The sequence below is a fragment of the Jaculus jaculus genome, chromosome 8 (genome assembly GCF_020740685.1).
Source record: "Jaculus jaculus isolate mJacJac1 chromosome 8, mJacJac1.mat.Y.cur, whole genome shotgun sequence".
Taxonomy (NCBI): domain Eukaryota; kingdom Metazoa; phylum Chordata; class Mammalia; order Rodentia; family Dipodidae; genus Jaculus; species Jaculus jaculus.
The window spans coordinates 108072872-108094283 of record NC_059109.1 but is presented as its reverse complement, the minus strand read 5'-3'; the positions used below and the strand labels follow the sequence as shown (position 1 = coordinate 108094283).

Here is a 21412-nt window from a genome sequence, read left to right as displayed (position 1 = left end):
ATAACAGACATGCCACTATTGTGCCTGTTGGCTCATTTGGCTATTGAGTATCTTCACTGGTGATTTTTCTCTCTCCTATTGAACTGCATGCAATGTAGCTTTTTCCTGTTTTATGTCAACTGATCTACATGGAGGAAGTTTTCAGCTCAGCTCCAGCAGGGCTTTTCAGTGACCTTGCAGCCCAAGTATGTGGAGTCTTCAGCAATAGGGTCTTACCATCTATTCTTGGTGGGAGAACAAGGGCCTTGGCAATGGCCTGTAATGTTTTGGGGACATCAGGGACCTCCCTGGTCAACAACTTACTGGAAGGTATCCCATCTCTAGCACTGAAAAATTTCTAGTAACAATCTGTGGCTCCTGATTGTTCCATTGTCCAAAAAAGTAGGTTTCCATATGAGTTATTTACATACTCTGTTAAGGGAAGAATCACCATTTTTTGGTTAGACTGGTTGACAAGCAAGCTGTTGTGATCCTCCTGTCTCTGCCCATCTCCTCATGCTGTACACAAGTGCTCTCACCTGCTGAGCCATCTCACCAGCCCCAGAAGATATGATAGCAAGTCACAGTCCAGCTCTCTTTCATCTTGAACCAAAATGCCCTTGACAGAAAAAAGTTCATTTTAGAAATTATTCCAATCTGAAGACATTTAATTTCTAGAGGAAAACGTAGAAGAGACATGTTAATCTGTTTTTTTTTTTTTTTTTTTTTGTAACTCTAACAAAATACTGGAAGCAGGTTAATTTTCTTTAAAAACAAGTTTTACTTAGTTCATAGTTTGGGAAGCTGCAAGTCTAAATAGCACCATGCCACTCTATTTAAGGTCCACAGTCAAAGGCGGGAGTGTGTATATGCAGCCAGACCAGGAGGGACACAAGCATGGCTCAGACATCAGGACTGCTCTATGACTTGTTCTTCAGGGCTCTGAGGTTCTTTAGGCCCTTAAGGACTCCTTCATGACCTCCCACCACGACCATTCCTAAAGGTCCCACCACTCTACCCCATACCTTCACACTGGTGTCCTGATTTCCAGCATATGAACCACACTACAAACCACAGAGTAACTGAGGAATAAAGGAAGCTAAGATGTTTTTGCTGTGGTTTTGTTTTTGACATTTCTGATTTAGGATAATATTCCCCTTTAGGAGAAGGTGTGGTTGCTAATGGTCAAGGCTCTTGAGAGGCACAGAACCTTGGATTAGTTGTGGCTCCTGAACTACAGGAAAGTATTTGTGTAATATCCTGGTATATAAAGAACCAAGCCTCAAGGGTACATTGATTAGACATCCAGAGGTGGTCAAGGGCCTCCGGCTACAGTCATAGCTCAAAGTCCGTGGGAGGCTGAATCACACACACACATGCATGCAAAGTTTATTTATTTATTTATTATCCCACTAGGAAATCTACAGAGAGGTCCCGGAAGCAGTCCACATCCCTGGAGTCTGTGAGCTACAAAAGAGCAGAGCTGAACCCCTTCCTTTCCCTGCTGTGGACCCAGGTTAGAGCACTCTCTTACACACACACACACACACACACGTATGCATTTATTTACAGTGCTCAAATCTTTGTGGACTGATAGAACATACCTAGTCCTTGCAAAGACATTCCAGTTGTTATCTCACTGCAGTCAGCTCAGACTGTAACGTCCACTGAGCAGGACTGGTAAATTCACAGAAATTCGTTTTACTTTTGTTCTGGAGGCCCAAGATCAAGTTCAGGGTTGCTTCCTTTGGGCCCTCTCTCCTAGGCTTGCAGATAGCCGTCTCCTCACTGTGTCCTCCAAGTAGTGGTGGCTGAGTAATGGTAAGTGTAATTCCCTGGTAAGCGCCTTTCAGGAGACTCCATACCTTTCTCCAACCCTCTCTCATCCAGTCATGTTTTAGTCACGCACAGCTTTCCCTGCTTCTTTCCTAACATGTAAATGGAAGCTCTCTGTCCTCTGGACCTTCCATTCGCAGCCTGCTTCTGGTAGTCCATCCAACCTGGGCAAAGTTCACTTTTCATCATTTCTCCCTCCCTCCCTCCCTCTCTCCCATTCTTCCACCTGGCTGGTCACATTCCTTGTTTGAAGATGAATTCCTGCTGGTTACTGAGCACTCATGCAATGGTGGTGGACTGAGTTAATTCTCTCCCTAGAATTTTTTCTTTTTTGAAAGCAAATGTTTAAATTCCCTCAAAACCCAGCTTAGAGTTAGGCTGCCATAACTTGCTTGTTTGACATCATTTCTTATTTGTTTTTTGAGGTAGGGTCTTGCTCCAGCCCAGGGTGACCTGAAATTCACTATGTAGTGTTGAGCTGGCCTTGAACTCATAGTTATTCTCCTAGCTCTGCCTCCCGAGTGCTGGAGTTAAAGGCATGAGCCACTGCGCCCTGTACCATTGGACATTCTTTTAGGAAGCATTCATCCACATTGTACCTGCTTATGTGCTAGGGGTATCACTTTTGACTATAAGTCAATAGATGTTGCTCACCAAAGCTGACCCAAGCCTCCCTGGAGTTCTCAAAGTAGCTAGTCAGCAGAGCCCAGTTCGTCACCGAACCCTCTCAACCTTTTCAAGAACGCCACTTCAGAATGGAGAAGATGGAAAGAGGCTGATGGAATTCTCAGTGCTGTGGATAGAACCTAGGACCACACACCTGCTAGGCAAGTGCTCTATCGCTGAGTTGTGACCATGCCCCAGCCCTACGGCATTTCCTTCTAAAGAGCTACATCAGTCTGTGAGTCCCATTTTCAAACCTAGAGGGGAATCTAACAGTGAAACTAGGTGGGAGCTGGCACGCATTTCCTGCAGCGCGTGTGTGTCAGGGTTCTGTGGCAGGAGAGTAGGGCACAGGGCAAGAAGTATCGCAGTTCTCCTTGATGACAGGGTAGACACTAGACAGAGGCTGACCTGCAGGTGTTTAGTCTATCATGACTGCCTAGGATAAAGAGGACACCCACTGGTGAGGCCAGTAACTGGAGGGCAGTCCCCTGTGCAGCAGAAATACAACCAGTTAAGTCTGAAGGCATCCAGAAAGTCACTGGAGAGCCCCTTCAAGGGCTCGTATGTTCAGTAAACTATCTGGGTGGACAGGGTGGAGGCTGTGGAGCTAACTTAGGACAGGAAGGAACTTGCCGAGTGAGTCTCTTTGTCTCCTCCCAACACTCCCTCAACTTTACAAAAAGGGGACATGTGGAAAAAAAAGGTGTGACTATCCATTTTCCACCCTCATAGAGACCTCCATCAGTGATTGCCTTGAGTGAGCCAGGCTGGATACTGGGCACACCTGCTCTTTGCCCAGAGATTGGAGCCAGGACCAATCACTTGGGCTGGACCATTCATATATATCTTTTTTGAGGTAGGGTCTCACTCTAGCCCAGGATGACCTGGAGTTCACTATGTAGTCTCAGGGTGGCCATGAACTCTCAGTGATCCTTATACCCTACCTGTGCCTCCTGAGTGCTGAGATTAAAGGTGTGCACCCAAGGCTGGCCCACTCATACTTCTGAATTGCTTTGGACCTGTTGTGATCACATGCTTTCTGGAAGTGAGCAGGAAAGACTGGGGCTTTTATTTTGTTTGTGAGAAACTTCCCTAAGTAAATATTAAATAGGAGACCCAAAAGTTCACTGGTTACACCTGTTGTCATTCCTGGTCAGCACTGGTTACATGCATATTTCCTATGAACTTCAGTTTTTCTTTTTAAAAATATTTTCATTTTTATTTATTTGACAGAGAAAGAGGGAGAAAGAGAATGGGTGCGCCACTCCAGCCACTGCAAATGAATTTCAGGTATGTGTGTCCCTTGTGCATCTGGCTAACGTGGGTCCTGGGGAACAGAATCTGGGTCCTTTGGCTTTGCAGGCAAATGCCTTAACTGCTAAGCCTTCCCTCCAGCCCATTCGTCTGCTTTTGTATCTGCTACTCTAAATGTGATCTTCAGTGTGATGGTTTGACTATAAAAATGTCCTCATGGGGCTGGAGAGATGGCTTAGCGGTTAAGCGCTTGCCTATGAAGCCTAAGGACCCCGGTTCGAGGCTCGGTTCCCCAGGTCCCACGTTAGCCAGATGCACAAGGGGGCGCACGCGTCTGGAGTTCGTTTGCAGAGGCTGGAAGCCCTGGAGCGCCCATTCTCTCTCTCTCCCTCTATCTGTCTTTCTCCCTGTGTCTGTCACTCTCAAATAAATAAATAAATAAATAAAATTTAAAAAAAAATGTCCTCATGGGGCCGGGTGTAGTGGTGCATGCCCTAAATCCCAGCACTAGGGAGGCAGAGGTAGGAGGATCGCCATGAGTTCGAGGCCACCCTGACTACATACTGAATTCCAGGTTAGCCTGGACTAGAGTGAAACCCTACCTTGAAAGGCAAAAAAACAACAAAAAAAATCCTCATGTGTTTGAACATTTGACCCCTAACTGGGGGCGCTGTTTTGGAAGGTTGTGGAACCCTTAGCAGGTGGAGTCTTGCTAGAGGAAGTGTGTCACTAGGGGTGTTAACAATCAGGCCTCATGTGCTGTTGCCTTTTCAACTTCCTCCCTACTGATGCGACAATGACCCCATGATCTCCTTGTCATGATGGCCTTCTCTAAGCTGCTTCTGGTTAAGTATTTTGTTCCAGAAAGTAACTCATATACTTAAAAAATAATCTGCTATATGTGCTGGGTTAAATAATTTGGTAGACATGGATAAAGTAGCACAGGCCATGGCCCACACTTTACCCCTGTGGATCTGATGTGTGCCATCTCACCAAGTGAGGCCCCCAGATCCTCCTTTAAGAAGTATTTGTGGGCTGGGCGTGGTGGTGCATACCTTTAATCCCGGCACTCGGGAGGCAGAGGTAGGAGGATCTTTGTGAGTTTGAGGCCACCCTGAGACTACACAGTGAATCCCAGATCAGCCTGGACCAGAGTTAGACCCTACATTAATCCCCCCCCCCCCAAATTTGTGGACTGGAGAGATGGCTTAGTGGTTAAGGCACATGCGTATGAAGCCTAAGGACTCAGGTTCGATTCTCCAAGTCCCATGTAAGCCAGATGCACATGGTGGCATGTGCATCTAGAGTTCGTTTGCAGTAGCTAGAGGCCCTGGCATGCCCATTCTCTCTCTCCCTCTGTCTCTACTAAATAATTAAAATACTTGTGTGTGTGTACATGTGTCTAGGACTCCTTCTGCCTTCATGTTATTCCTGGGAGGAGCCAACTCAGACTTCCCACAAAACTTGGTTACTTCCAAGACTTAAATGTAGCGATTTAGCTGTATTCATTTGTAATCCATCCATCCATTGTAGTGCTGGACACTGAACCCCCAAGACTTTAAGCAAACTACAAAGTTTCAACCCTAGTTCTGAGTGATTTTTAGACCAGCTGAGTCAACAGCATCTTTATGCCATCTAGTGGACACTTTGGCCTTGTTAGTGTGGTGTTTGGTCTATTTTATTGGTTTATTGCACTATGCTTTTTAGCCACAGATTTTTGTAAAGCCAAGCTGACTTTTCAGGAAAAAAAATAATCAGTGACATCTTTGTAGTCCTTTTGGGAAAGGAATATTTAGTAAATTTGAAAAAGCTCTAGGCAATTAAAATGTATGATAGTCAAAAAACACTTCAAAGTTAACAATGTAACAAATGGAAAAGCAACAGAGCTGAGCTGGGCGTGGTGGCACAAGCCTTCAATACCAGCACTGGCAGGGTGGCAGAGGCAGGACTGCCACCCTGAGACTGCGTAGTGAATTTCAGGTCAGCCTGAACTATACTTGACCTCGAAAAACCAAAAAAGAAAAAACAGAGCTGGTCAGTGGGGGTTCTGACATCTGAACAGCAGTTGTTCCAGGAGAGAATCAGGAAAAACAATCCCTACAAAATCAAGATAGCAGGAGGCATTAAAAAACAAACAAAACAAAAACAAACCAAAGAACAGTAAAGGAATTTCTCAGGACTGAGGCATTTAAGGTTTTTTGTTTTTTTTTGGTTTTGTTTTTCAGGGTAGGGTTTCAGTCTAGCCCAGGCTTACCTGGAATTCACTATGTAGTCTCAGTGCCTTGAACTCATGGTGAATCCTACCTCTGCCTCACAAGTACTGGGATTAAAAGTGTGTGCCGCCATGCCTGGCAATGAGGTTAAGGTTTTTGACTAGAAGAGAATCAGGCACACAGGAAAACTAGGCTGGCTGCCTCCTCCCTGGCACATAGTCCTGGCTTGTCAAGTGCTGGCCTCTGCTCCAGCCTAGGAACATTGCCGTGGACTAGTAGAGAGAACCAAGGTTCTAAGAGCTAAAGGAGAAAAAGATCCTGGTCACACACAAATGCTGTTACAGACCACAGACCAATATCTTGGACAGGGAACACAAAAATACTATCTAAGGTCTGAATAGATGGCTTAGCACTTAAGGCACTTGCCTGCAAAGCCTAGGATGCAGGTTCAACTCTCTAGGTCCCACAAGGTGACCCATGTGCAACGTCACACGTGTGCACAAGGTGGCACATGCGTCTGGAGTTTGATTGCAGTGGCTGCAGAGGCCCTGGTATGCCAATTCTCTTTCGCTCTCTCACTCAAAAAAGGAAAATACTATTCAAATACATGCCATTAAACTGTCACATCAAGAGAGAGTAGGGCTGGAGAGATGGCTTGGTGGTTAAGGCGCTTGTCTGTGAAGCCTAAGGACCCATGTAAGCCCAAATCCCATGTAAGCCAGACGCACAAGGTGACACATGTGCAAATGGTTGCACACATATCTGGAGTTTGTTTATATGGCTGGAGGCCCTGGCACACAAATTCTCTTGCTCATAAAACAAACAAGTCTCATTTGTAGGCACTTAAATTTTGTCTTACTACTTTTCTAGAGAGGCTTTACAAGATTGTGTGGCATCAAAACAAACAAAAGACAGAAAAAGAAATACACAAGACCAAGAACAGAAATTCAACCCAAGGTCATGGCAACCATAGCATGGGGCTGTGCATTGGGGAGGGGGTGGCCAGCTCATGCTGGAGCAGGGGCCAGGGCTCCACAGGATGGGGCTGTGCACTGGGGAGGGGGTGGCCAGCTCACAGGGGATCAGGGGCCAGGGTTTCATAGCCAGCCTCCAGAGCCAGCAGCTGGAGCCAAGGGAACCAGCTCCGAGATGGGCTTTGCCCATGGCTGAGAACACAAGATGCTGTGTTTCTAATATGAATGGCTTAAACAGATACTTCTCAAATCTTAACCAAGCAAGAACACTGCTTCCTAAAGCTGATATGTAGAAATAAGTTCAAACTCAAGGAATTCTACCATCATACACTCCAGCATGTGCATACGCATGAAACTGGTGGTAGGGGCCTTTAGGGCAAGTAGGTTGTGGGGTTCCTAGCAGACATTTTGTCATTATTCCTTTCATTTTTTTTGACTTGTGTATTACATGTAATGTTTGGTCACATATGAATAAAATACATTCCTGTTTACAGAACAGAATGGTGGGCTGGGGATATGGCTCAGTGGTGGAATGCTTACCTAGCACACACAAGGCCCCCAGTTAAATCCCCACTACTTCAAACACATGACACCTGAGCTGCAAGAGTAAGTTGGTAGAACTATAAGGTTATATTTAAGACATACTAACATGCCAACCATAAATAAATGTGTTTAAGGGCTTATGATGGGTTGCAGTGCTGAGACTTGAATCCAACACCTTATGCATGTAGATTAGCTGGGTATTCTAACGTGGACCCCAGTCCTGAAGAATGTTTATTGAGGGTGGCAAACTGGTTTGAAGACAATAACCCAAGGTTTTCTATTATATTACCTCAAGCCATCCATGCACAGTGGATGGACGGACGGACACACAGACATGGAACACACCCACCTTGTCAATATCCACACCTATTCTACGCTTTCTTTTTACCTGCCATGATTGGGAAAACCTCTGGATAACTGAGGATCTATACCTTTGTGTGAACATGCCTTTATGAGGAATTTATAAGTAATATAGATGATAAAACACCACTATTATGTCATTGTTTAATGTTCAGGAACATTATTCTAAACTAAAAGCATTATTAGAAATACCACAGGCTTTTCCAATATTTATTTTTGAGACAGGGTCTCAAACTCCCTATAAGTGGAGGATGACCTTGAACTCTTGACCCTCTAGCTTCCACCTCTTGAGTGGTGCAATTATGGGCAAATGGCACCACTCCTGGTTTATAAAGCCTGAGGACTGAACCCAGAGTTTTGTCTTGCTAGCCAAGCACCATACTATTTCCCACTCCCCAATACTGAAAAAAAATTATTTGCAAGCAGGGAGGGAGCGAGCTCACACATGCACCAGGGTCTTCAGCCGCTGCAACATACTCCAGATGTGTGCACCTGTGCATCTGGCTTCATATGGATACTGAGGAATTGAACGCAGACTGTTAGGCTTTGTAGGCAAGTGCCTTAACCACGGAGCCATCTCTCCAGTCCACTTTTGTTTTTTGAGGGAGGGTCTCATTCTTGCCCAGGCTAAGCTGGAATTCACTATGTACTCTCAGGCTGGCCTCAAACTCCTGCCTGAGCCTTCTGAGTGTTGATATTAAAGGCGTGAGCCACCATGCCTGGCTCTTTCCCACTTGTTAATAACTTTCTGTAACATTCCACTCACAGGGTAAAAATCACCATCCATACCATGAGGAAGATGAAGAGAAAATGACACATTGCACTGCTGTGCTGTCTAGGATACATTGTGATGACAAATAATTTTAACCCTGTATTTTCCCCAGATTTTTGTTTGTTTGTTTTGAAGGACTGCTGCATTAACATCTGGAAGTGGTGAACCTTCACTGGTCAGCATAGTAAATGTGACGTGACATACCTCTCTGTATATTGTAGGGCAACTAAAAGGATGAGCCCTCAGCATTATAGCAATGTGATATTATAGAAATCATGCACAAAATTACTTTTGCCAAAATCCTTCAAATATAACAACTTTTAAATAGGTAAAATTTAATCACTTTTATATGGGCACCATACTTGGAACCACAAACTCTGGTGATATAGCACTGTACCTGGGACAGCCAAGGAAAGACACAATGATTTTAGAACTCAAGAGTCAGAGGTAAACATAAAGGACATTTGCAGAGATGATCTGATGCTTAGCAGTAAAAAGAAAACAAGTTAATTTTAGGGTCATAGCTGGGTATCAATCTTAGAATTAAACCTACAGGTTAGTATTTTTCATTAGTTCCTCCTTAACAGAATTTTATTAAAAAAACCAAACAACTTACCAAACCAACCCAAATAAAACCTCAGTTTCTTCTTTAATTAGCTACCACTCCAACTCTGGTTACAGAATTATGAAGCGGGTTAGTCTAATAGCTAGAGCAAATTATCTGGTCATCAACTTTGCTATGGAGACATTGACTAAGCTCAGTGAACTCTAAAGAACACAAACCTTTGTTTCATAGTATTTTCTAAAAATGTGACAGATTTAAGGCAGATGTAACTCTTAGAGTCATTCAAGTGTTAAAATGGCACCCTGGAAGTGGTTTGCAGCAAGACCCAACTTTCTCTATTCTCATCTGGAGGAGCTGGTCAGTACAGAACAATCACAGCGCGAAGACAACAGCTCAGGTCACATGGAGCCAACTCCCTTCTTGTGGGTGCACAGGAAGAAAATGATGTGACTAGCTAGCATGCATCCCCAGCAACATTGTCCAGTTCTCTTCACTTTGTGACTGGGAATAGTAGAACAATTCCATAGGAGTGACTACATGGAAGCCATGCACTCTCTCTCGAGGTGTGAAAATGGCATGGAAAAGGAGCACCACTTTTGTTTTTTTAAAGTTGAAACAATTTGTCACATGCATACCACAGAAAAAAATCACCTCTCCCCAGAAAAATTAGATACAAGAATGTATATATCCAAAGTAGGCAAAAATGTTTACCAAAAAACTGCAAAATTTCACTATGGAATGCTTTGATTTGTATGATATAATACTATTTCATATTAACAAGATCCAATTGCTCTAACCTCTATATTTTAGAATGTCTATTTAAAAAAAAAAATTTTTTTTTCCTTTTTGGTTTTTCAAGGTAGGGTTTTACTGTAGCCCAGGCTGACCTGAAATTCACTATGTAATCTCAGGGTGGCCTTGAACTCACAGTGATCCTCCTACCTCTGCCTCCCGAGTGCTGGGATTAAAGGTGTGCGCCACCATGCCTGACTTAAAAACCTATTTCTGAGCAATAAGCCTGTAACTATACGTATCCATATGTAAGCTTTCCTGCTTCCATTTCAAGCTTCCTGGACTACACTACTCACAAAGTAAGCAGTAGGAATGCACTCTGGGTGTTGAGATATGACACAGCCTATGCTTGCTTATCAACAGTGACAGGGTTGCGAGGATCTCCATAACATGCCCAGTCATATTATTCTTACAGCTAGACCATGACGTGCAGAGTGACTTAACATTTCTCACTTCTCTCACCCTGCAAACTGGCTCTGAATGTTGCAGGTGCGCCCTCTCATGTGCTCTACACAGACATGCTAACTTTGCAATCTATACTTTGCAAGAGAGCAGGTAGTTCTAGCACGGAGGAAACCATATAGTGAGGAACGGGGGATGACGTCAGCGGTTCCCTTCCACTTGTGTTTATCCAGACGGTTGCTTTCAGCCCTGCATTGAGGCCTCCTTGTATATCAGTCTCTAATGTGTCACCAACCATCACACAGTCCCCAGGCTGTACTCCAAGAAGATCACAGCAGTGATAAAATATGGAAGGTGCTGGTTTCTCCTCTTTCTGCTCTCCTCCTATAACAATAGCGTCAAAGTAGGACTGACAGGAACAGGCTTCGATCTTTTCCCTCTGTGTCTGCCTGTCCCCGTTAGTTAACAAGAGCAGGCGGACCTCCTTGCGCAGTTCAGTGAGCATGGTTTTGACATCTTCTGCTAGGGTCATATGCTGTAAACGTGTAGCTTTCCACAGGTAGTAACACTCTTCAGCTAGTTTCCTATTGTCTGAACCACCTCTGGTTTCCCGGATTGCTTCTTCCCAGTGAGAAGTCCTCACATCAGAAATGCACGTACTGTAAGGATGACAACACTCCTTGCTGAGTTTGACTTGAACTTTATCACAGATGATTTCAGCCTCTTCTTTGTAATGGTATTTTGATTGTAAGAGCTTTATTACCTACATACAGAAAAAGAACTTGGTTAATACATCTTGTCTTTAAGTCATGACCTGAAAAGCTGAGACCAACAGCTCCCATTACCACATCATTTCTGGTGGAACTTGGCCTTAGTTTTAGAGACATCATGACTGGGATTTCCCAATCTCTGCAGACAATACCCTTATCCACGTATCTTTACACATACACTTATATTCACCTACATACATGTGCGTGTACACACACACACACACACACACACAGAAAACCAATCTCTATTCTTATATGATTCTTCACAGCCTAAAACAAGCATTCATTAATTTGGTAATTTTTAAGACTAACATGTTTCCTATTGGTCACAAAGACATGAAACTTAAACTTGCTTAAATGTAATGAAACATATGAATAATTTTATTTATTTATTATTTATTTGAGAGTGAGAGAGAGAAAGAGGCAGAGAGAGAGAGAGAGAGAGAATGGGTTTGCAGGGGCTTCAGCCACTGCAAACGAACTCCAGATGCGTGCGCCCCCTTGTGCATCTGGCTAATGTGGAATTGAGCCTCGAACCGGGGTCCTCAGGCTTCACAGGCAAGCGCTTAACCGCTAAGTCGTATCTCCAACCCCATATGAATAATTTCTGAAAAACACTGCTTATAGATATTCCCAGGAACAAAATAATGTGGTATGTTTGAACTTTCCTCAACTATATATCCATTTCACTTTTTCCTTTTCCTAGTGCTGGGGATGAAATCCAGGGCCTTGTGCACACTGGGTATTGTAGTTACCTTCATGTTTCTGGGACAAAACTCCTGACCAAAAGGAGCTGATGAGAGGAAAGGATTTATTTTGGTTTACAATCTTGAGGGGGAAGTCTCAGCTTGAGGGGGAATGGTAGAGCAGAGGCTGGACATCACTTCTTACCTCAGCAGCTGGCAAAGCCTACCTTCAGTTCCTCCAGCAAGGCTCCACTTCCCAAACAGCCACCTGCTGGGAACCAAGCATTCAGAACACACGAATTTCTGAATGACATCTGACTCAAACCACATTAGGTAAGGAATCTACCACTGAGCTACAGCCCTGGCCGACTGTTACTGACTTGGCTTCTCTCATTTTTTTAAAATGTTTTTTTTTGAGGTAGGGTCTTACTCTAGCACAGGCTGAGCTGGAATTCCCTATGTACTCTCAGGGTGGCCTCAAACTCAAAGCAATCCTCCTACCTCAGCCTCCCAAGTGCTGGGATTAAAGGCGTGCGACACCACGCCTGGTTTAGGCTTCTCTTTTAACATTTACCAATGACCCTAATGTGATAAGCTTCATGTGTAAGGGCACACAAACATTATTTTTAATCTTCTACATTTCTACAATTCCATTTTCATGATGAGGCAATGTAAGTACAGGACTGTTAAAAACCTGTCCTGAGCTGGAATTTGAATCCATACTTGCTTACTTCCAAAGCCCACTTTATGTACTGGGTCCCTGTGTCCCTAGGGCAGAGAAATGAAGCAGGTACTTCACCACCACTCATGCTGGGCTGGGTGTCCTGTCAGTCAAGTGGACAAGAATCATGCAAACAAAACTGAATTTATCCTCAAGAGCAGCTGGATAAAGCTTGGCATAGAAGTCATACCTAAACCAAGAAACCTGGAAGGCATGTGAGGGAAGACGACAGGAGTGGCTGAAGGGCCTTGAGCATATGTTACCTAAACCTTGGTAGTATCCACTATCGCAGGTATGCCCGTGGTTACATATGTGAGTCCTTGGGCTTCTCTGCTTGCAGGCATAGCCACAGAAGCAGCCATATGTGCACACTGGGACTGAAGTTTCACCCTGGAGCTGTATTCAAGCAACCAGAGGCAGGAATTGTGGATAAACCCACAGCTTCTTACTCCTGTGAAGGGACAACTAAAGTATGTCCTGCAGTGTCAACCCAGAACAGTGTCCCACCAGTAGTCCCCAGATCACTGATGTACTCTGTATAGATCTTCACCATGTGGCTCATTCCCACACATCTACCACAGTGCTTCTTGGGGTCGCCTCCCATTGAACTACTGCCCTGAAGTGCCTGTCTGCCTCTGAATGTGCCGAGGCAACTCTGGACCATTGGAGACAAGTGCAAGGCACTGGGACTGGGGATGTGACTGACTGGCACAGCATGGGACTCCTATGCACGAAGCAGTGCCTTTGAGTTCTAGAACCATTACCTAAATGGCACAAGGAACAAGTAGCAGACTTCTCACACCAGAAACTCTACTGAAAAGGAGCAAGATAAGACATGCACTCTTCCCTTTAGAGTGTACAAATCCCTTATGACACAGGAAAACCAAATATTTTTTTAGGCTATTTGTGCTAATCAACTAACGTAATAGTTAAGAAACTCTTTAAAAAAAAAGTGTGCGTGTGTGTTAGATATCTTAATGGTTAAGGTGCTTACCTGCAAAGCCAAAGGACCCAGGTTCAATTCCCCAGGACTCATGTTAAGCCAGATGCACAAGGTGGAGCATGCACCTAGAATTCATGTTCAGGTGCCGGAGGCCCTAGCATTCCCATTCTCTCTCTATCTGACTCTTTCTCCCTTCTCAAATAAATAAAAATAAAATATTTTAGAAAGTCTTACTGTATAGCCAAAGATGGCTTTGAACTCACAGTGATGTTTTTTCTGCCTCAGCTTGCAAGTACTGAGAAAAGTTATTAGTGCAAGTAAAATATAAAAGTCCTGAAGAATTTTAGGAGAATACAGCATTGACAATTTTTCCTTTGGAAAGCTAAATTCCAAAGAACAGATCAAGGCTTTTAACATCATAATTGTAGCATAATCTCTTTTAGTAATATGAATTGAATTACTCATCAGCTATCATTAAAAATCACTCTAATGTTTCAGCAGCCTACAGCTCCACAGTAAAGGGACACAGGCCTCTAGGACTCCACAATGCTAGAGATTAAACAGGGTTGGTTTATGGCCATAGAACAGGAAGCATCAAACAATGATCCAGTGTCCTATTACTGCAGTGGGCAATACAAAAACCACACTCTTGGGCTCTACATATGCAGGTGAGCACACATCACTATGACCCCACGTAACTAGTAACAATAACTTTTTAGAAGTCATGAATACCTTTATTTATTTAAAAAATTTAATTTATTTGCAAGGAGAGAGAGGAGAAAGAAATGGACATGCCAGGTCCTCTAGCCACTGCAAACTAACTCCACTTCAAATACATGTGCCACTTTGTGCATCTGAGTTTACATGGGTACTAAGGAATTGAACCTGAGTCCTTATGGGCTTTGCAGGCAAGTGCCTTAACTGTTGAGCCATCACTCCAGCCCCCACAATAACTAACATTTTAATAATATTAATATCTTTAGGAAGAAAGTGTACCAACCACCCACCTATTATTAGTTCAAACAGAAACACCACCTAAGTTGAATCAGTACATCTTATCATAAACTCTCCTAGCCCCACATAGAAGTCTGTGGCTCAATTGAAGGTACAGGACAAAGACTTCAAGGCCATTCTGTGCCTGGGGAAAGGCAGGCTTGAAAATGATTCATACCACAAAGCCCCCAGGCAACTGCAGACATGAAGCCAGGGGCCTATGACAATGAGAGAGCAATTGTTAGTGCAGAATAAAATACACTTCATCCATGCTTTGAACAGATGCAAGGAAGATCGTTTTTATTCTCTGAACCCAGAACTAGTCACTGTTATGAATACTGGAGTTTAGCTAATTGAGATTTTAAAAGGACTCTGGATGGGCTGGAGGAGATAGCTCAGTAGGTAAAAGTGCTTGTTGCGCAAGTACGAGGACAGGAAATTGATCCCTAGTACCTGTGAATAAATGGTAGGCTCGGTGGCCTGTGCCTATAATCCCATCATGGGGGAGACAGGGACTGGAGAATCCCTGGGGTTCACTGGTCAGCCAGTCTAGACTAATTGGTGAACTTAAGGTTGAGGGACCCTGCCTCAAAGGAGGATGATGTTTCTGAGGATAACACCTAAGGGTCTGTCCTCTGGCCTCCACATGTATACAATATGCACATTAAAAAAAAAAAACTGGGCATGGTGGTGCACGCCTTTAATCCCAGCACTCAGGAGGCAGAGGTAGGAGGATTGCCGTGAGTTCAAGGCCACCCTGAGACTCCATAGTGAATTCCAGGTCAGCCTGGGCTACAGTGAGACCCTACCTCGAAAAACCAAAAAAAAGAAAAAAGAAAAAAGAAAAAGAAAAAGAAAAAGCCAGGCGTGGTGATGCACACCTTTAATCCTAGTACTTGGGAGGCAGAGGTAGGAGGATCACCATGAGTCCGAGGCCACCCTGAAACTCCATAGTGAATTCCAGGTCAGCCTGAGCTAGAGTGATTCCCTACCTGGGGGGGATGGGGAAGGATGGAGAGATCGCTTAGCGGTTAAGGTGCTTTTAAGGACCCATGTTCGACTCCCAAATCCCACATAAGTCAGATGTACAAGGTGGCACGTGCACACAAGGTGGCCGACTGTAGTGACTGGAGGGCTTGCCGTGCCAATTTTCTTTCTCATAAAAGGGTGTGTGTGTGTGTGTGTGTGTGTGGGAGGGTGTGAAGCTGGAGAGAGAGCTCAGCGGTTATAGACATGCAAAGCCTGATGGCTTGGGTTCAATTCCCTCTCACTCACATAAAGCCATATATACAAAGAGGCATATGTGTCTAGAGTTTGTTTGTAGTGGCAGGAGGCCCTGGTACCCCCATTCTCTCTTTCTCTCTTTGTTTGCAAAATAAAATAAAATAAAATAAATAGAACTCTCTGAGGGATAGTTTGGGAACATATAACAGCAACACTTTTAAGTATTTCCTGAATAATGTGAAGGTGTTAAATTAAAAAAAACATATACAACAAGCCAGGCATGGCAGCGCACGTCTTTAATCCCAGCACTCAGGAGACAGAGGTAGAAGGATGGCTATGAGTTCAAGGCCACCCTGAAACTACATCGTGAATTCCAGGTTAGCTTGAGCTACAGTGAGACGCAACCTCAGAAAACAAAATCAAACTATATATATATATAAATAAAAAATAAAAAAACAAAAACAAACTATATATATATATATATATATATATATATAAATAAAAAATAAAAAAACCAAAAACTATATATAGACAGACAGACATACCCACACCCATGATACACAATGAGGGAGTCCGCAAACAGGACCCTGGGGAAGTCAGCAACTGTTAAGTCTGTATGCCAGGAAGTCTGTCCAGAGGCTATAAACGTGCTGACCTGTGACCCTGGGGGTGGGGGGAGCAAGGCACCTGGAGAAGCAGCTTGCTTCCATCACTTCCTCACTCCTCCCTCCCACATCCTGTCAGCACCACCTATGGCCAATCAAAGCCCCTGCCAAGCCATCAACATGCTCCTCAAGTCTACAGGGTCACAGCACTGTGGAGACATAGGCATCCCTCTCTTCCTATCTACTTCTTTCCAAACTCGCCTCAAAACTCTTTCCTCACACGTGGTCCAGCAATTCACGTGACCCTTGTGATTTTAAGTTCAAGCTTTTAGTGAAACAACTACTCAGGATTAATCTGATAAACCATTTTTTAAAACTATTTACTACCCCCTCTGCTTTTTCTAACACAATTATAAATGTAAATACATTTATTAAGTTCACTGTAATCCCTACTAGGGAGTGAATTCACAAATCAACTATTTTTGTTTGCTTTGTTCAGTGAGAATTGTATTCCTGTAGAAGGCTTCCCTTAGAGTATGAAAAATAACACCTAAAGAGATTGGGATGAACTTTCCCAAATTACTATTTTTTTAAAGTAAAGCTGAAATATGGTCAGTATATGACTCCTCTTTAAGGCAAAGGCCACATCTTTCTCTATACTTCATAAAGCATTCAAAATGGCTTAGGGAAGCTGGCTGGATACTTTTTTGAGTATGTCAGTAATTATAAGGGATGTTCTAACCTTACATAATGAAGTATTCACAACACTGAACTTTGTTCATTTCATAGGTGATTTATAAATAAAAGAGGTAGTAAAAGAACCAAGACTGGAGATCAGAAATTCTATCTGGCTATCTAGTATTCACTCAACATTTACCATGTGTTAAACAAAGATAATTTAGACAGCATATTCCCTTCCAAGAAACTCACAATTCAGCTTCAGGCATGAGTTGCAAAAATTTAATCATAACATCCTCTGATATGTGCAGTAAGAGATACCAGAACAACAAAATGTTCCTATAAGGGAGGCCAGCAGGAAAATAGGGACCAGAGGAGGGGCCACATTACAACTTATGTTAAAAATTAATTAGTAAGTGCTCGCTTTGGCAGCACATGTACTAAAATTGGAGTGATACAGAGAAGATTAGCATGGTCTCTGCGCAAGGATGACACGCAAAAAAAAAAAAAAAAAATTAATTAGTAAAAAATAAAGTTGTGAGTGAATAAAGACCAGAGAGAAATAGAACCTTTTTTTAAATTTGGGTTTTTTTGAGGTAGGGTCTCACTGTAGCTCAGGATGACCTGGAATTCAGTATGCAGTCTCAAGGTGGCCTCAAACTCATGGTGATCCTACTACCTCTGCCTCCTGAGTGCTCAGATTAAAGGCGTGTGTCACCATGCCCAGCTAGAACCTTAAAAAAAGAAAGTTTTTAATTTACTTATTTGCAAGCAGAGGGACAGACAGACAGGAGGCTGACAGACAGGGAATGGCCACACCAGGGCCTCCAGCTAATGCACATCCAGACACATGCACCACCTTGTGCATCTGGCTTTAGGTGGGTACTAGGGAATCAAACCTAGGTCCTTAGGCTTTGCAGGCAAGTACCTTAACAGCTGAGCCATCTCGCCAGCCCCCCTCCCCCTTTTTTTAATGGCATCTCACTGCGTAGCTTACATTGGCCTCAAACTCTCAGGTTCAGGAGATCCTTTTGCCTTAGACTCTCAAGTCAACCTTAAAAAATCTCGCTGTGGCAGGCATGTGGATGATGAACTACATGTGGTCACTATGGAGACAATAGTTTAGATAGGATGAGCCTAGTTGTCCTTAGGAGTAAAGGGGGTCAGCTGGGCATGGTGGCTCATGCCTTTAATCCCAGCACTTGGAAGGCAGAGGAAGGAGGATCACCAGGAATTCGAGGCTACCCTGAGACTACAGAGTGAATTTTAGGTCAGCCTGGGCTAGCATGAGACCCTACCTCGAAAACAAAAAACAAACAAACAAAAGAGTAAAGGGGGTCACACACTGGGCATAGAATGAATGGGGCACTGTTTACTGAGTGAGCATTCAATGCTACATTCTTCCCATGAATTTTTTTTTTTTTTTTGGTTTTTCAAGGTAGGGTCTCACTCTGGTCCAGGCTGACCTGGAATTAACTCTGTAGTCTCAGGGTGGCCTCGAACTCATGGCAATCCTCCTACCTCTGCCTCCCGAGTGCTGGGATTAAAGGCGTGCGCCACCACGCCCGGCTTTTCCATGAATTTTATTAAGACTACCTGATAGGGTTACTGAGGACTAATAGTTATTCAAATTTTGTTAGAGAGGCTTTCATGATTAAAAAACTTAAGGTACTTTTTTCACTGGGCATTGAAAGAGCCTTGTTTTAAAGCCTGAGCTCTTGGCCTATGGCAAGAACAAACATAAAACTAAAATTGAATTCCCTAACACTGGGCTTAGCTTTCTTTAAGAACGGGGAGTAAACATGTACAGTTTAAGCTAGATATACTGGGGGAAGAATACCAGAGTAGTGCCCCTGAGGTCGAGGTTAAGGGCATCGTGATGCAAGGGATGATCAACACTGTGGAAGGCCCGTTAAGGTGTTGAGATAGATTCAATTGTGCTGTTGGTTGAAGCTCAGTGGCAGAACACTTTCTTAGCATTGCAAAGCCTTGTATTTCAACTCCAGCACGGGGGGGGGGGGGGGGGGGATGGGGGATGGGGACAGACGGGGAGCAGATTCAAAAATGCCCAGTGTGGGCTGGAGAGATGGTTTAGCGGTTAAGGCGTTTGCCTACAAAGCCAAAGGATCCCGTTTCAATTCTCTATGTCCCACGTAAGCCAAATGCACAAGGGGGTGCATGCATCTGTTCATTTGCAGTGGCTGGAGGCCCTCTCTCTTTCTCAAATAAATGCCCGGTGTAAGCCAGGTGTGGTGGTGCACGCCTTTAATCCCAGCACTTGGGAGGCAATAGGTAGGAGGTTCACCATGAGTTCAAGGCCACCCTGAGAGTACATAGTGAATTCCAGGTCAATCTGGGCGAGACCTTACCTCGAAAAACCAAAAAAAGTACGATGACCTTGGCCTCTTGGGAACAATCTAACCAGCTGAGAAGTCTACAACATTCTTTCTAGTGGTAGAAACAGAAGCCACCTTGCAGTGGTCCAGGGAATAGAGGGGAGGAAACGACAGTGCAGCTTTCTCCTAAAGACCACGAAGAGACAGGTAACATCTTGTGCAGGGAGCGGAGACCAAGGGAGATGCTCCTTTTAATTCTTTTTCATGTACATAATGAACCATGAAGGGACTAAGGAGGGCTTAAGATTTAGAGAACAGCACCCGACCCTTAGTGTTGAAAAGACTGACTTTCTAAAGTGGGTCTTTCTTTTTCTTTTTCCGAGGTAGGGTCTCACGCTAGCCCAGGCTGACCTGGAATTCACTAGGTAGCCTCAGGTTCAAGGTGATCCTCCTACTTCCCGAGTGCTGGGATTAAAAGTGTGCGCCACCATGCCCAGCGAAAGTGGGTTTTTCTTATCTGATAATCCTTCCATATTTTTTCCTAGGAGCCGAAGGCAGAGGAAGGAACTCAGAGGGTGAGGGGAACGGAGAGCACTGGGAAGGGGTGCTGCAGGTCCTGCAAAGGCGATGGAGGAGGCGAAGGTCCGTAGCTCACGGAAAAGCCCTGAGGTGCGGGCAAGTCAGGCCCCGAAGGCTTGGTTAGAGGGAGGTCTAACGTAGTCAGGTGGAAGCGCAGGCCCCCACCCCCGCCGCTCACAGTTATGTAACTTCCTGGGTCACGGCCTTGTCTGAGCCTCTTCAAAACCCCACCGAAGAAGTCCTGTTCGGAACTGCAGCGAGGGCCTGTCCCGGGCCGCCGGGGTGACCCTCCTCCACCTGCGCCGCGGCCACTCGGCCGTCGTGGCAGCGCAGCACGGTCCACCTCCCGCCCGGAGCGCGGGAACCCTCGGCAGGAAGGCAGCTTCCGGAGCCTGCCGCTGGGCTCGGGGGAGGCGGCCCCGCGCCGGTGCACCGGGCAGCTGAGGGTGTGTCCCGGGTCGAGCGCCCGGGGCTGGCAGTGGGCACGGGGTCCCGGGGACGTGAGAGAGCGCGCCGCACCGGGCTGAGGTGCGCTGGCCTCGGGCGGGAGGAGGGAGACGGCGCGGGAACGTTACCTCCAGCATGCCTCTCCTGCTCGCCCCGGCCGTGTCGATGAGCGTGTTGTCCAAGTCAAAGAACACCGCCCGTACCCGGCTTAGCCCCATAGCGTCGGCCACGCAAGCCACGCGCGAACCTCAGCCGCCCCGCCGCCGTTTGCGCAGGCGCGAGGCGGGCCTTGAAAACCTGGGCGGAGTCGTGAAGTCACCTGACCCTCCCCCAGCGCCGCCCCGAGCATGGGTGCCTCGTGGCAATCTCGCGAGATGTCTCAGTGCTTGAGCAGCGGAGGCCAGTGAGATCTCGCGATATTGTGGCTGTAACTTGCCCTGAGAAACGCGTGGTCCATACTGCTTCACCGGACAAGCTGAGGGATGGTGCGGATGGGTGGTTAGAAACGAGCGGTTTTTTTTGTTTTTGTTTTTTGTTTTTTACACTTTGAGGCTTCACCTGATTGCTTGTCTTTGCGCTCTTCGCTGAAGAGGGCAACGCGACGGCACAGCGCAGCGCCTGGGAGGAGATGAAGAGGCGGGCTTGACTGTCGCGCCCTGGGCTTGCTTGGAGCAGAAGCGCCGGCGGGTGCCCGGGAGGGTAGATGGTCGGTGCCTTGTGCCAGCTGTTTGCAGGCCCTGGGATTTCCGAGCCCAGAACCCTGTCTCCCTTGAGTCTTCAGCTCTTCGCTTCAGAATAGTAGCCTTGTCCGAACTGGAATCTGCACCAGAACATCTTTGGAAGAGAACCCGGTTCTTAGGGCCCTTGTTTTGACAGCCTAAGCCTTAAAGAGACCTAGGAGACTAGTGTCCTCTGATGTTATTCCCTTCTTCATTTTTTTCTGAAACCTTGCACTTTTCGTTCTGTATACCTTTAAACTTAATTTAAAAATACTTTTTATTTATTTGCAAGGGGGTGGAGAGAAAAAAAAATGACCATGGGCGCGGCAGTCGCTGCAAACGAATTCTAGATGCA

At 45.1% G+C, this 21412-nt stretch overlaps 1 protein-coding gene and 1 non-coding gene across 2 annotated transcripts; one reads left to right on the top strand and one right to left on the bottom strand.

Annotated features, from left to right (window-relative positions):
* Positions 1-8906: 8906 nt before the first annotated feature.
* On the bottom strand, positions 8907-20615 carry LOC101613665 (N-acetylneuraminic acid phosphatase). The gene is made up of 2 exons (XM_004668032.2): positions 20467-20615; positions 8907-11119 (listed from the first exon to the last, which is right to left on the bottom strand). Exons 1-2 carry the CDS (start codon positions 20554-20556, stop codon positions 10463-10465), a joined length of 747 nt encoding a protein of 248 aa, XP_004668089.1. The 5' UTR covers positions 20557-20615; the 3' UTR covers positions 8907-10462.
* LOC123463101 lies at positions 17393-17500 on the top strand. Its single transcript, XR_006638713.1, has one exon. It is a non-coding gene; the product is annotated as a U6 spliceosomal RNA (small nuclear RNA).
* Positions 20616-21412: the final 797 nt, after the last annotated feature.